Source organism: Scyliorhinus torazame, chromosome 17 (genome assembly GCF_047496885.1).
Source record: "Scyliorhinus torazame isolate Kashiwa2021f chromosome 17, sScyTor2.1, whole genome shotgun sequence".
Classification (NCBI taxonomy): Eukaryota; Metazoa; Chordata; class Chondrichthyes; order Carcharhiniformes; family Scyliorhinidae; genus Scyliorhinus; species Scyliorhinus torazame.
The window spans coordinates 35,685,985-35,701,697 of NC_092723.1; the positions used below are offsets into that span (position 1 = coordinate 35,685,985).

General features: G+C 43.9%; 1 protein-coding gene across 3 annotated transcripts in view; it reads right to left on the reverse strand.

Moving 5' to 3' along the window:
• The window catches only part of kif21b (kinesin family member 21B), a 223,118-nt gene that overhangs the window by 49,789 nt on the left and 157,616 nt on the right, over positions 1-15,713 (reverse strand). For all 3 annotated transcript variants that reach the window (XR_011935738.1, XR_011935737.1, XM_072480319.1), the window contains exons 24-27: positions 14,509-14,566; positions 13,016-13,197; positions 9,103-9,195; positions 6,299-6,427 (exon numbers count right to left, since the gene is read on the reverse strand). Coding sequence is in view for 1 of the 3 variants with exons in the window: in XM_072480319.1 (XP_072336420.1) it covers positions 6,299-6,427; positions 9,103-9,195; positions 13,016-13,197; positions 14,509-14,566 (462 nt within the window). In the remaining 2 variants the exon portion in view is untranslated. The remainder of the gene's footprint in view (positions 1-6,298; positions 6,428-9,102; positions 9,196-13,015; positions 13,198-14,508; positions 14,567-15,713) is intronic.

Genomic DNA, 15,713 nt, shown 5'->3' on the forward strand with positions numbered 1-15,713 from the left:
CCTCTCTATATTGGAGCTGTCTTCCTACTCACCACGTCTAAGATCAAAAATACAGTTAAGTAAGCGAATCTGCATTTCATCACTCAATAAGTTCCGCCAACGTTTCATTCTCATTCAAAATAAAATCAATATTGCATTCAATAAATCACTTTGGGAATGCTCAGCTGTGTGGAAGTACAAAACACATAACCTCATGTCATAATGATCTTTATTCTTGTCATAAGTAGGTTTACATTAAAACTGCAATGAAGTTACTGTGAAAATCCCTTGGTCGCCACATTCCGGCGCCTGTTTGGGTACACTGAGGGAGATTTCAGGATGTCCAATTCACCTAACAAGCACATCTTTCAGAATTTGTGGGAGGAAACCGGAGCATCCGGAGAAAACCCACTCAGACACGGGGAGAACATGCAGACTCCACACAGAGAGTGACCCAAGCCGGGAATCGAACCCTATCCAAAAGTAAATCTTACTTCTTGTTACCACAAAGAGTATCGTGTTTTTCTTTGTCAAGAGGTGAGTGGTGAGCAAGGAAAAACACAACAGAAGTGTGAGGGGAATCCCTCAACCCAATAACCCAAGTCGAAAGTATGCTCCAACTGAACACTTCCATTTAATGGTCTGAATTCCCAACCACCTTTATTTCCACCTAGTGGCTCAGATGAGGACTGCAAATAATTGACTCCCAAGTGTCATTTAGGAGTAGGTTTTCAAATTTCCAAGTCTCTGAACTGGGGCGCCAAGATTCCCTCAGATTGGCTTAAAAATTATGGGCAGAATTCATCCAAACGATTTCTAAGTGTGGGCTCTGGTGGGAAACGAGGTACGGTTCCCACTGGGTGGATCGGTATGATCCAGATCGTAGTCTAACCATACTTACAGCAGTTTTTTGGAGGCAAGGATGATGTGCGCCGTGAGACCTGAAGAAGCCAGAAAGGCTGGATCATCAGAGATCGGGGTGCCAATTTAAAAAGGCGCCCCGATCTCAGAGTAAAACGACAGCACCCCACCCACAATCCCTGGTCTGGCCCCTCCCCCAAAATCACTGTCAAGATCCCCCATAATCACTGGTAAGGAACCCCCACATGACACCGCATTATGGATTCGCTAAAGCCCCCTCCCCTTTCAGGCCCCACTCCTCCTCAGCTCACTCCCACCCCCAGAACCTCAGGACCTGCCCCTTGGCATTGCCAGGGTGCCAGAGGGCAGCACTCAGACAGAGCACCTGGTCTTTCTAGGAAGGCATTCAGAACAGAGGAAACCCAGCAGAAAAAAAAACTTTGTTCAGAAAAAACACAAGGGGTTGGATCCTCCGATCCCCGACGCCGAAATTGTGCTCGGTGACGGGCGGAGAATCCCCGATGACGCCAAAATGGTGGTGGGGGGGGCTCTGCTTTTGCGATGCTCCGCTCCCTGAAAAGCGGCGTACTCACATATTATGCCACGCGCTGCATCCAGGGCCTCCGTACATTGACTGAGGCCTGCCCCCTGATACTCCGCTCCTGACCAGCCGAGTTCCTGACGGCGTGGGACACGTGTAGTCTCACCCGTCGGGAACTTGGCGCGGAACTCCACGCCCTTTTTGTTCGTGAACCTGATGATAGTACCAGCAGGGACGCCAAAGATCTCAAACTGAGATCTTGCCGGCGCAAATCCCGCCGCTCGCATGGTTAAGCAGCCATTACGAGTTTTGTGCCTGTGACCCACAGGGCTGCTAAATGATGGCCAGTATGTTTAGAAATTTCTCCTAGTGGAATACAAGCCTTAAAAAGTGATCACACTAATGCAGCAAACTCACCAAAGTTACCTGTTGAGGTCTGGTTGGTTCATATTTAGAGCCAAGTATCCATCAGCTCCCTGTACTGCTAATTCTTGCTCTTTTAATTCTGCATTGGACTCATAAAACATAGAATCCCGATAGTGCAGAAGGAGGCTATTTGGTCCATCGAGTCTGCACCAACCCTCCGAAAGAGCACCCTACCGAGCCCACTCCCCCGCCCTATCCCTGTAATCCCATAACCCCACCTAATCTGCTCAGTTTTGGACTGTGGGAGGAAACCAGAGGACCCGGAGGAAACCCACAGAGACACAGGGAAAATATGCAAACTTCAGATGGACAGTCTCCCAAGGCTGGAATCGAGCCTGGGTTCCTGGCCCTGTGAGGCAACAGTGCTAACCACCGTGCCACCCAATGTTTTGTGGCCCTCTTGTCTCTCCCAATGTGATATAAGATCCACATTTTGGAATAGCAATGATGAGACACTAGCTCACAGATCTCAACCATTACAATTCCGAAATAAAGAACCTCAAATGCATAAGTGCCTAAAGAAGAAAGTTATTACCCCACAGCTTCACTGCTGCAAAGCTTGCAGCTCTCACATACTCATGGTGTATTTCTGTACAAAGTTGTACTTTATTATCATCTTCAGGAGGGGGGAAAGGGAAAGAACATGTAGTTCTTGCAAATCTGGGAGACTTTAAATTTCCTGGCTAAATGAGGTGCAGTGCATGCCTACTACTGTATTATGTTAATGACCATGTACCTGAGGAACATTGACTCTTGGAGTGATCATTGGGCAACATACGTGGGGGAGTAGGTTAGCTCAGTTGGCTAGACAGCTAGAGTGTAGAATGACGCCAACGTCAGGGTTAATCCCTGTACCAGCTGAAGTAGTTCAAGGACACCTAGTTCCTCGCCTTCCCCCATGCTTGTAGAGTGATTCCTCCCAGGCTATATATAACCCAACTGTCTCCCTCTGATGGAGAGAGATACCTGTGGTCCTTTGTGGCCTATGGTTAAGTACTGGGAAGAAAGCATGCATTAAAATAATGAATTGCTTGAGATAGGGAGATTTCTAAGGAACTCCAGCTGTATATCCTTACTGCACACAGATACACGTGTTGAATCTTCTCTTCTAAACCACAGCCTGACTGCTCTACCTACAATTCTCAGGTTTTTTTTATTTTCATAGGAAAAAAGTGTGCATGGGCTGCACAATAAGAGTGCAACTAAAAACACCAATGTCAAGAAACTGGTTATGTTCTTAAATTATATGATGCAATGTTAAAACCCAAAATATTTTCCAAAAATCATCAAATAGAATTGCAAGTAAACCGGTATCAGGGTGCTTGATATTATGAACATAGAGCAGGAGTAGCACCGTCTTCGCAGAGTAGCTCAATAAATATGTTTGCAACTAGATGTGTTGCAGTCTGTATGTACAGGTCAGCCTTTGCATTAACTTGGGTCAAATTGGAAGATTTGAATGAAAATACTAGAAACAAGACTTTGGCTGAGTAAATCTTCTGCAATTTTATTAAACATACTAAAATAACAAAAGTATTTTAAGTTCCTTACCAGCTTTTATTTACTTTCTCTAAATATTCTCACTTAAGTCTTCTGTTTTAATATTAAAAGCATGTTCAGGAGGCATGTAATCCACACTGGACTGTAAGCGGGTTACAGTCATGCAATGAAGAATAAAGTACCAAATGCAAGGCATAGTAATAGAATGTTACTTGGCATACCTACACATAGTATGGCGACTCAGACATGTGTACACACAGCCAACATTGTGAAAAAGACAAACTGTGTGGCATAGACCAACAAAGTTTATGTTATTGGAATAGGGAAATATACAGAAAATGCGAACAAGAAATACAGGAGGGACTTGTCCATTCCATTTACCAACTGGAATGTTCATAGAAAGTTCATGAGTTCTGAGAGACAGGCAAACACATAGCATTGACAGCCCTCCTTCCAATATGCTTCCTGGAGGGCCTTCGGAAACTGCACAAAGCACAATATGCATCCCAGAGTTATATTTTAAATTATACAGATTAATAACTTTCACATAAATCTAATTTTGATCAAACCGTTTCTAGGACAGGGCTGGAAAAAGCGACAAACCATTCAAAGGTCCACTGACTTTGACGGGGAAACCTCACTGGAGGCAGCCATGACAATTCTGCCCGTGGTAATCTTTGAATGTATTCAAAGAGCTTCTACAGTCTCTAATGTGTGGAGGATGGAAAGATTCATCATTCAGAGTTGGATATGGAACATCTGATTAGACAGCCACAGTTTAATAGGTTTAAACAAAGGGGCAGGAGGTTGGCAGTAGACTGCAAGAAACCATCAAATAGTGCACCAGGGCACTGTGTTTACAAGGTTCACATGCATTACAGTCCCCACGACGCATAAAATCTATGTTTAAAACAGGCAGTTACTTACTGTCTATCTTGCAAAAGATGATAACCGTTATCGACTTTCATTAATGTCAATTTCAAAGTTGCCAGTTATAGTATTTTTTTGTGCTCAGCTAATTTAGGGCAGCAATAGCTGTGTTTACTCACGTCCTCGCCTTGTTGAATATATTCACAGAGCCTCCACAGCCTCTACTGAAGCACATTCTTTTTGAAAGACTTTTATTTTCATTCAACTAAACTTCCGACCATCATAACTTACACTACGCTGGTCATAACATTAGAGCATGTTCAAGGTATCAGAAACGACTGTGCAGGGTACAAAACAGTGTTGCCAGTGGAACCATATAATTCCTATAGTGCAGGAGGAAGCCATTTGACCCATTGAGTCTGCACTGACCATCTGAAAGAACACCTCACCCAGGCCCACTCCCTTGCCCTATTCCCGCAAACCCCATAACCCCACCTAACCTGCACATCCTTGGACACTAAGGGATAATTTAGCACAGCAAATCTACCTAACATGCACATCTTGCAAAGGCTGCAGAACATGCATGAAATGACATTTGTTAAGGTCGATCAGTTGGCTATTTTTTTGAAAGGCTTTCCAGAAGAAATATTTTAATTGCTTCAATGGTTAATCATGCTGAACTGGTCTTTTTTAAGCTGGTTGTATAAAGATAGAGAATTATTAATTATTGTGTTCAATTTTGCCACTAACTGTTTTGGGTAAATGACAATTTAACTAAAGGAAGGGCTGTAATACAAATGTTGCCTCTGTTGTAAAGTATCAATGGGTGTGATTTTCCAATCCTTCCTGCTAGCGGGATCTTCCGGTCCCTCCAATGGTGGACTGATTAATTCAGACAGGTAGACATTGCCAATGACCATATTGCACATGTAGAACTCTGATTATCATTTCTAGCTTATGGCCACTGACCGATTAATCCCAGATCAATGAATTGTTGTACCTGATGGCCATTAGCCAACACAGATTAGCTGGTTGAATCAATGTTTGCTTCTTTTTAAATGTATTGAACATTTGCCGAATTTAGATTGAAGAATCACTGAATGAGTGATTCCAAGGAAAAAAACGTTAAGCGTTTGTACTTCTATCAAACCAATTAAAAATTCTATTCCCCAACCCTTATCCAGTTCCAAAGACTTCAAACTCCAATTATCAAATGAGGAACGCAATTAATTTCCCTTTATCTCTTGAGGTTATGTGGCATAAACAATAAGTGTAATAATCCATAGGGTGCACGATAGTGTATAGGAAAGGCAGTTGCTGAGATGCTGAACAGATTGTTTTGGGTTAAAATGATGCAGTAGAGAGACAGCTTTTTACTACCTTATCATTAGAACATTGGAGATTATTAATCAAGGTCAGGGCTGGAATGAAGCCACTGTCACAACGTAAACATTATAAAGTTCTGGATTCTCTTCAAAAATAATAAGAAACTCCATCTCATTATGAAGAGAAAAGAAATTGCGGGCACTTTCCCACAGAAATTTAATTGAATAAGACAGTTCCTTATGAAAATAATCGAATCCCCAAAAAGGAAATGACTTGGGAATGGAAGTGTTGCATTTTCAGAAAGAAGCTACTTCACTTTTGCAGTCTATAATGAAAATGTGTTAACAAGTGGGTTTACAAAGAAATTCTTTTCAATTCTAATATAAATGGAATACCAACAAGTAGTTGCCCATTACAGAATGTGCTATTTTACTCTGAAGAGAAACTATCTCATGTTTATTATATAATTTTGATAAAGCCAATGACTGTTTCTACTATATCCCCTATATGATCAAATCAATTCCTGCCTGGTATAAATGAATGGATAATTGAGGAACTTCTGGATTAACTGGGTAGCATTTTTCAAAATGTATAATCATCCTGAAAGCAAACAGACATAGTGATTTTTTTTCATATTTTACACAAGAGAATTTCACAAGAGGTTAGTATCGAGTCAAAAAGGGATTTCTAAAGTTTCAGAAATGACTGGGAGTCAACATATTTGATCAAATTTTCCTTATTGCACCAGGGCATTTATCAAAAAGACAGGATAAATTCCTTCTGTTGTTCACTTACTTGTCATGTGCAGGAAAAGTCTGAAGTTGGGTACTGCTGAGTCGGGAGAACACGTTCCTGTCATTACGAGCTCGAGTAGGGGGAGAGGAAGGAGGAGTTATATTAATTTCAGAAGACCTCCAATCAGTCCTGTAAGGAGCAATGGATTTAGTTAAAGCTGAGCAATCATTCAGCATGCAGCTAATACAATCTATTAAATATCAAGCCTACTTATTCCTTCTTTGAATTTATTTGGGGAGGCAGTGGTATTGTCACTGGACGAGTAATCCAGAGACCCAGGGTAATGCTCTGGGGAGCCAGGTTCAAATCCCACTATGGCAGGCGGTGAAATTTGAATTCAATAAAAATCTGGAATTAAAAGTCTGATGATGACCATGAACCATTGTCGACTGATGTAAAGGCCCTACTGGTTCATTCATGTCTTTTAGGGAAGAAAATCCTTACCCGGGATGGCCTACATGTGACTCCAGACCCACAGCAATGAGGTTGACTCATAAATTCCCTCTGAAACAGCCTAATGAGTCACACAATTTAAGGGCTTTTGGGAATGGGCAATAAATGCCGGCCAAGCCAGCATTCCATGAATGAATTTTTAACGAATTAACTTTTGGCCTTTTTCCCCCCCAGTAATGAAGATGAGGGAATACTTTGGACAACTTGAAAGGCAAATACAAAAGGCTCAGAAGGAGAGACTAATCTACCTGAGCTGTATTCTGCACAATTTAGAAATCTGGTCGGAATCACATGAGCCTAGGATTCCGGTCATAACAGAGAACGGAAGGGTGACATTACAAACTGAAATGAAAGTTCCACGGTATCGAGAAAGCCGTGAGTCTAGCTAAAAAGTTGGTCATTTTATATTTATTATACATTAAAATGTATCCAAAGTGGCAGCTGAGCACTATGTTCTGTTATTAATTTTCTTTGGGTTTTCCATTGAAACTGGTTGAGTGATGCAACACCATCTAATGGTTCAGAAGAGAACTACTGGAAATTGGTAACAACTGGCAGATTTGAATGCAATTCTATTCAACAACTAAATCAGGAAAATATTTGACAATGTGTTTACAAAGCAACTGCCGCATCGATTCATTGCCTGACACTGCAACTGTCAAGCAAATGTAACCCAGAAGACTGTGTATGCAGTTGACCTGTCTCAATGTGAATGGGGAATCCCTTGAAAGTGTAATCTCACTTTGCTTTGAAATCAGTTTGGGGTTTGGAGTCTGATTCATCTTCCAATACCTGGAATTTCCTCAGGTTTTATCCTGAACTCCTGCCATAACTGGCAGAAACCTTTCAGAAATATAATGAATGGCTGTTTGCGTTGATTCTGTAGGGTTTTTGCCAAAGTTATGATGGGGAATTGGGAAAACTAAATCTGTAGTGTGATTACATCATTAAATGGTAGTTTTATAATAGTCAATTATAATAGACAAACAGACTCTCAGTTACTCATTGATTATATTAGAATACTCTATGAAAATGAGTAACTTAGCATTTTGCTACATGGGGGTGGCACAGTGGCTAGCACTGCTGCCTCACAGCTCCAGGGATCCGGGTTCAATTCCGGCCTTGGGTGACTGTTTGTCCTCCAGGTGCTCCGGATTCCTCCCACAGTCCAAAGACGTACAGGTTAGGTGGATTGGCCACGCTAAATTGTCCTTTAGTGTCCAAAAGGTTAGGTCGGGTTACTGGGTTTACGGGGATAGGTCGGAGGCATGGGCTTCAGTCGGGTGCTCTTTCCAAGGGCCAGTGCAGACTCAATGCGCCGAATGGCCTCCTTCTGCACTGTAAATTCTAAGAAATAGAACAAAAGATTTCCAAGGAATAGAAATAATGAATAGTAAATGAGTGAAATCGTGTCATCTAGATTTACAGTGATCAAAAACTCCATCCCTGTCAACATTTTTAGGAGAGATGCCAGGTTTCCAGATCTACTGACACTAATTGCGATATTTTTGGCACAGTGATAGGTCAAGGAATAAGCACATAACTGGACCCTTGGAAGTCACAATGCATAGTGTCATCTGATTCTCAAACCATCCAGAGTGTTGGTGTTTAATCATAGAATTTACAGTTCAGAAGGAGGCCATTCGGCCCATCGAGTCTGCACTGGCTCTTTGAAAGAGCACCCTACCTAAGCCCACACCTCCACCCTATCCCCATAACCCAGTAACCCCACCCAACACTAAGGGCAATTTTGGACACTAAGGGCAATTTAGCATGGCCAATCCACCTAATCTGCACATCTATGTGGAATTTCCTGACATGAGGTGGAGTCTAGCCAGAAGTAGACTATCAAACATGAGAGCTCGCAGCATAACGACTGACAGCAACTGAATCCTGTGCTGGCAACTACTTTAAATATTTCGTGAATTTTTGCGTGGTCGAGGCCTCCCAGTTTTAACTCTAACGCCCAGAGTTCAGGAATAATGTAGTGATCATGATAATAATGTAGTGATCATGATCATAAAGATAAGGATCGTGATAAAACTTAGCTTCAAAGCACAGGAATTTCTATGTATTTACTTCCTGGTGCCACATTTCACAACTGCATCTTTCTATTCCCTTACATAGTGAACTAATTTCACTCCATGTGTTGACATACACTTACATCATGGCAAGTCTGATACAGTATGTGTGTTTAGAGAACAAACGTATCAGAAATTAAAGTGGCTATATTTTACTTACGTATGTGTTAGGTGAACTTTTCATTGAAACATCTTAATTAAAGTAAATGTGCCTTTATTTCAAATTGCAGTACTCCAGCATATGTCTGCATGGGTATGCTGTATATTAACCTGGATTTGTCAGTTGAGATCTGTACTTTCTCGTAGGACTTTCTCCTTGAGAGTGGTGAAGTGTCTTGCAGCTTCTTAACAGATTGCCTGGGACTATGGAGAAGAGAAAGATTATTAGTGCGTTATTAATGGGTCTTTTGCAGATATCTATCTTCATATTATTTCAAACTTTCTCACCCACATGTGAAGTTGTTATATATAGTTTTCGGGTGAAGCAGGGAATAATTTGACCAGGGCATGGAAGTGGATTTCAGCTCTTTTCAAAGTCGTTTTGATGCTAGCGAGCTCAGATTAAGCATCAGTTTTTTCTTTATACACTACAATGACAGCAGTTCTGGCATCGACAAGATGTACTGCATCAACTTGTCAAGACACTTTGGCAGCACCTTCCAGACAGAAAACTTCTGGGAGAACATGGCAAGTCTGTACATGGGAAGCACCACCACCAACAAACCTCTGTTCGCTCACCATCTTGACTTGGAACTATTTTGCCACCCATCCCTTTACTGTCTCTGGGTTAAAATAGTGGCAAACCCCCTTCCCCTTCCCCGGAATAGCACTCTGGGTGTACCTACACCACTTGGACTGCAGCCATTCAAGAAGCTGACTCTTCACCACCTCCTCAAGGACCATTAGGCATAGGCATATATGCTGTACTTGCCAGTGATGCCCAATAAACATGCAACGTACGATAATTCCTTCAACTATCAAATAAAATACACGCAGTTTCAACAAGTCACATGAGAATTGTGGACAGACATATCTCTGTTACCAAGGGCCTTTTTTCGGAAAGTGGACACGATGGTTTCTGACTTTCTACGGGCGGGGAAGGTGCCGAGTGTGGGGAGAACCCTGCTTCAGAGGCAAAGGCAGCAGGGGGGGCTCGGTTGGCATTGCCAAACTTGCTTCATTATTATTGGGTGGCGAATGTGAACAAGGTGCAGCGGTGGCGGGAAGGGGAAGGGGTAGAATGGGTTAGGATGGAGGAGAAATATTGTAAGGGTTTAGTTTGAGGACTATAGTGACGGCAGCGTTGCCAATGACTCAGAGTAGGTATTCAAGGAGCCCGGTGGTGCAGTCCACAGTGAAGATATGGAATCAGTTGAGGAGTCAGTTGAGGGTGGAAGGGATGTCGGTGCTAACGCCGCTGTGCGAGAATCATGAGTTTGAGCCGGGGGGGTGGATAGTGTGTACAGGAGGTGGAGGGAAGTGGGGCTGGTCAAGTTGAGCGATCTGTATTTGGAGGAAGGGTTTGCAGTTTGGAGGAGCTAAGGGAGAGGGTAGAGCTGCCGAGGGGAAGTTAGTTCAGGTATCTGATGGTTAGGGACTTTGCGTGAAAGGTCTGAAGGGTGTTCCCTAGGTTGCCGGGATACACCCTGCTGGAGCGACTGCTGCTTAATCTGACTGCTGCTCCTGGATATGGAAGGGGAGGGAAGAATTGGGGATATATACAAGTGGCTGGGGGAGCAGGAAGGCGATTGGGTGGTGAAGATCAAGGAGAAATGGGAAGCGGAGTTGGGAGGGGAGATCAATTGGGGAGCATGCAGTGAACGGGACCTCGTGTGCAAGGATAAGCCTGATACAGTTTAAGGTGGTGCACAGAGTGCATATAACTCAGGCGAGAATGAGTGGGTTCTTTCAGGGGGTAGCAGATGTGTGTGAGAGGTGTGGGCAGGGACCAGCGAATCACACGCACATGTTTTGGGGTTGTGAAAAATTGGTAAGATTCTGGGCGGGAGTATTCGCAATCTTAGCCAGGATAGTGGAGGAGGAGGTGGACCCGAGCCCTTTGGTGGCGATATTTGGGGTCTCAGAGAAGCCTTAGCTCATGGAGAGGAGGAAGGCCAATGTCTTGGCCTTCACCCCTCTGATTGCACGGCGGCGAATTTTGCTGGAGTGGCAGTCGGCATCTCCACCAGGGGTAGCGGCTTGGTTGGGTGACCTGTATGACTTCCTGCGGTTAGAGAAGATAAAGTATGAGTTAAGAGGCTCTTCGGGGGGTTTGAAGAAAGGTGGGGGATGTTTGTGACCGTGTTTGAGGGGCTGTTTGTCGCAGGGGAGGGGTGTGTGAAAAAGAGGAAAAATCTGTAGACTGTGTAGTTGATTGTAGGCAAGCATGTTTCCCAGGCGGTGTTTGTTCGCTGTAACCCTGTTTTGATACATGTTTGTAATAAAATATATTTTTTTAAAAGACATATATATCTCTGCTGATCTGCACTGTCCTCAGAGTCCCGTGTGAACAATCTACTTTATAGTAGACTGAGGAAATAACACCGCCCTCTGCAAAATATACAATTGACTCTCTCATGTGCAACACAAAACACATGTTGCCATCGCGCAGGGTCCTCTTCAGTATCTACCTCCCATTCTTTCTTAGGTTTCTTTACAGGACACATCATTCTGCTCTAGAAGGCTGCATTTTGTTCGCATTGTGAACAAATTAATGGCAGCTGCTCATCAGAATGTGGCTGAGAGTAAATCAGGATTCTACCTCGGAGTTTCAATCATTGTGCAAGAACTGGATGCACAGCTCCACTGTGTCACTCTGTAGCCAGCAGACAGCATCAGAAGCACAGCACAGTTGAATTTAATTGATATTTTTGAATAGATGGACAGGTTGTAAATGCATTTACAAGGTAATTTTAGAAGACTTGACACTGAAGCGGGTCAGAAAACTGCATATACTGGAATATGCCAGACTCAGATCGGATATACAATGGGGGTGATTTCGTGCCCACATTAGCAGTTCGCAGGATCACCGACATGGATGGAAAATCCAGAGAGAATTGGGAAACGTGATTCTGTCTGGGGAGACTGTGCTTCCTGACTTTCCATGCCCCTTGCTGGTGACATCCTGTGTCACACCACAAAGGGCAAGAACCACACTTTAATGGTTTTGTATGCATTTGAATATAATTAGCTAGCCCCCCCACCATATGATTACCCCCTCACTGAATATTCAAACCGCGCCTACATGATGTTACATCAGCAGGTTTACAACAGATATTGAAAAACAAGATTCAGTCTAGAGGGACCCCCCCCCCCCCGAGGGGTGCAAAGTATAGCCCATGGGGGAAGAGAGACATGCCCTCAGCACAGGTTGGCGCTGCCAGTTTGGCAGGTTGGCACTGGCTGCAAAGGAGGGTGGAGGTTAGAGGGGGTCATCTGAAGACTGAGAAGAGGGGAAGGGAGCCAGCCCCACTGCTTAGGTTGTGGTGGGATGGGGGGGGCGGTCCCTAATGTTTAGCTGGGCTGGGGGGGGGGGGGGGGACCAGTTTGTGCCCTTTAATGATGGTGCCTCAATCTTTGTGGAGTTGGCCTTGCTGGCTCTATCAGGCCCCGTCCTGCCAGTGATGGCGCAAACCACGGCAACTCATTTGTTTACTCGAGCAGCTCAAGTTCTGGAGTGAAAACTGGTCGGTGTAGCTGGAGAACTACATGCCGGTTTTCACTCAGAGTCTGACACTTTGAAAAAATATGCTAAGATTCCGTCCATTGTCAATTATATTGTTGTTACAGTGGTTAATAGCAACAGTCTATGACTGAAGTCGCAAGACTTGGGAGTTAATACCTTGAGAAAGAAGTGGTTTGTGTCATGGTATTCTGGTGCTCTACACTTGGAAAAGGGCGGGATCCTGTGGTAATCTTGAAATAGGTTGCAAAATTATTTTAGCATCGCAGTTGCATAATTTTTTGAAAAAGGCTTTGCTCGGCTCAAATGACCTAAATTGAGAAGTTTGTATGCGAACAACTGAGCCTCTTTGGCTTATTTCCATTTTCCATAAAACAGTTGGCTGGTTGAAGTTTTCCCAAACTCACCAGTTTACAAGCTGTATCTGTGAGACATTTGTTATTTTGAAATAAAACAAGGCACACAGTTGTCCACTGCAAGAATAGTAGTACATTGACTTACAAAGTGTTTCCAGATCTAGGTTGGAAAGTAATGGATTCTTTGTCCTTCGGGACTCGTAGAAGGACATCAACTGGCTTGATGCCATTCTCTTTTACATCAGCTGATCTTAATAAACTTGGAGTGGACAGGTCCACAGCAGAGCCATATCCTTCCCAGTACTGAAGCTCCGTCTTTTGCTCAATCTGCAAATGAAAAATCAATATCATAATGTCACACCAAGCGTCAAAAGTTAATATGTTACTTTTATAATAAAAAAATGTGGTGATGACAACAACACAGATCTAACACTAGGACCAGGTCCTGTCCCAACCGCAACTAAGCAGAAACCAGAGCGCAATAACTGAGAAAAACTTTGCAATCATGTCCAGCCTTTTATAACTTGAAGACAGTTTTAAAAAAATATTAAGAGTGAGATAACTAACCTTTCTTGTGATTAATTAGCATCAAGGTTATAGTTTTGTGCGAATATTGAAATTTTATTGGAGTCGTTGTCAGTTCAAGTAGGAGCAGATATGACATGCATACACTTTTAAAAAAAAATAAACCATCATCACAGTCAGAGTACTCTAAATAGCAAGAAAATATGGGCGGTCTCTTCATTTTAGGTCGATAATCACCAGACTGAATTGATGACTAAAATGTTACAAATTAAAATCGTGACGCATGGACAATCGACTGCAAAAGGGCTGACTAAACAATAATGTTGGTGCGGTACATTTTAATCATGATCAATGTTAGGGTATACTAAACACACTGGACTGCAGCGCCGAGAAACATCCCACTATCCAATATTTTGGCCTTGGGAGTTTCTCCCCCGCTGAGGCATCACCGAGAGGGATTTCCAGCTGGTGAGCTTCAGAGGCTCCTTGCAGGTCAGGGTACCAGTCCCCCCCCCCCCCCGCCCCCCCCAAACCTTTTCAGGCTCCCCCTCTTCTTTAACTCCACCACCCTCACCCCACCCAACCTTGGAGCGGCCCCCAGGAGCCCCTCCTCGCCCTTCCTCTAATTGGCAAGCCCCCCCCTCCCCCAGGCCTGACCTCTGGCAGTGCCAACCTGGCAACTGTGCACCTTGGCACTGCCAGTATCAGGGTGCCTCCCTGCCCTGTATCCGACCACCTGGGGTCTTCAATGGTCTGGGAGATCCCCCAGGTGCCATCACGAATGGTTGTGTGGACCAGTATTAAACTGCGAGTTCTCCCAGGTGCGGTCAGTGAGTCCTCGGTGCTGGGTGAATCTGGAATCATCACCAAGCGAGGGCGAGATACAGATTGTTCCAGGTGGAGAGAGGCGGGTGACTTGCGATCGGGCCGGCGCGGAGCCTGATTTAGGGTTCTTGTGTGATTCACCTGTTGCGCCCAGATCCACAGCGGGTGCAATGGGGTTGCTGAATTGCGCCTAATATCTGCAGGCATTAAAAATAAACTGAGAGTATATCAGTTGGTACAATAAATGTATAAATGTAGCACATCACAATGTTAAAATAATAGTCATACCTTTATTCTAAAATCTCCCTGGCTTAGGGAACGCTTTGAGTAAGAACTGGATGTTAAACTGAAGAGAGAAAACATAAATGTTGCAATAAACTTTTAAATGGACAGAGTCAACATCTCAGGAAAAGGGCAGGTAAATGGTGTACAAACCTTAAAAACACAATCTGTTATTTTCAATTTGAACAACTATACATTAATAATTAGCACATTAATATTTAATACATTAAAAATATAGTGTATGTAGTTTAAAAATATAACTGAATTTTCCAAATGATGGATAGTTCACAGTGAATTCTACTTCACCCAGTGTAATCTTAAAAATACCCAGCCAGAGTCACAGCAATGATTTCTGTCAGCTACCATCTTTTGACCCAAAAGGCAAGTTCTTTTTATTTTCACTACAAGTGCAGTGAAAATATACAACAGGCTTTCATTGTGTAGTTGACAGATTAGTGCCATTAGGAAAGTCCAATTCCCAACTTGACATGTCCCAGGACAGTAGCATTAGCAATCAAGGAGAAACATCAGGATGGGTTTGCAGTGGGCTAGGTCCCTGTTGGAGCCCTAATAATAACTTCTTACAATTAGCAGTCAGCAGAGGAGAAACAGATGAAGCTGTTAGGAATAATTTATGGACCCATCAATAACCATAGTCTGCTTAATATTGAAATGCCTTCAGATCTACCAGCAACATCCTCCAGGCGCGATTCTTTAGCCGCGTTGCGCTCGAGCGAGAGCACAACGCGGCCGGAGAATCCTGGGAGAGGCTTCCAGGTACCTTGCGACAGGCTCCACGCCTCTCGCGATTAAACAAGATTCACCGAAGTCCCGCGGGACATCGGAGTCGGAACTCTTTTCAAAATGGGCAGGATCAAATGATGCTCGCGGAAGTAGGTCTTAAACCTACTTATGCCCTACATGCCCGGGATCCACCCACCTCCACCGATTCTCCAGCTTCTCTAGGGAGGCTGCAGCCAGGCGCCGATCAGTGCTGGTCCACACAAACGTGGACGAGGCGGAACGGCACCCAGGGGGTCTCCCAGGCCATCGGAGACCCCTGGGTGGTCAGGGTAAGTGCAGGGTGGCTACTTGGCCCACCCCCTGGAGCATGGGCACCTTGGCACTGCCCAACTGGCACCTTGTCACTGCCACCCTGGCACTTCCAAGGTGCCCGGGTGACACTGCCTGAGTGCCAGGGTAGCAGTGCA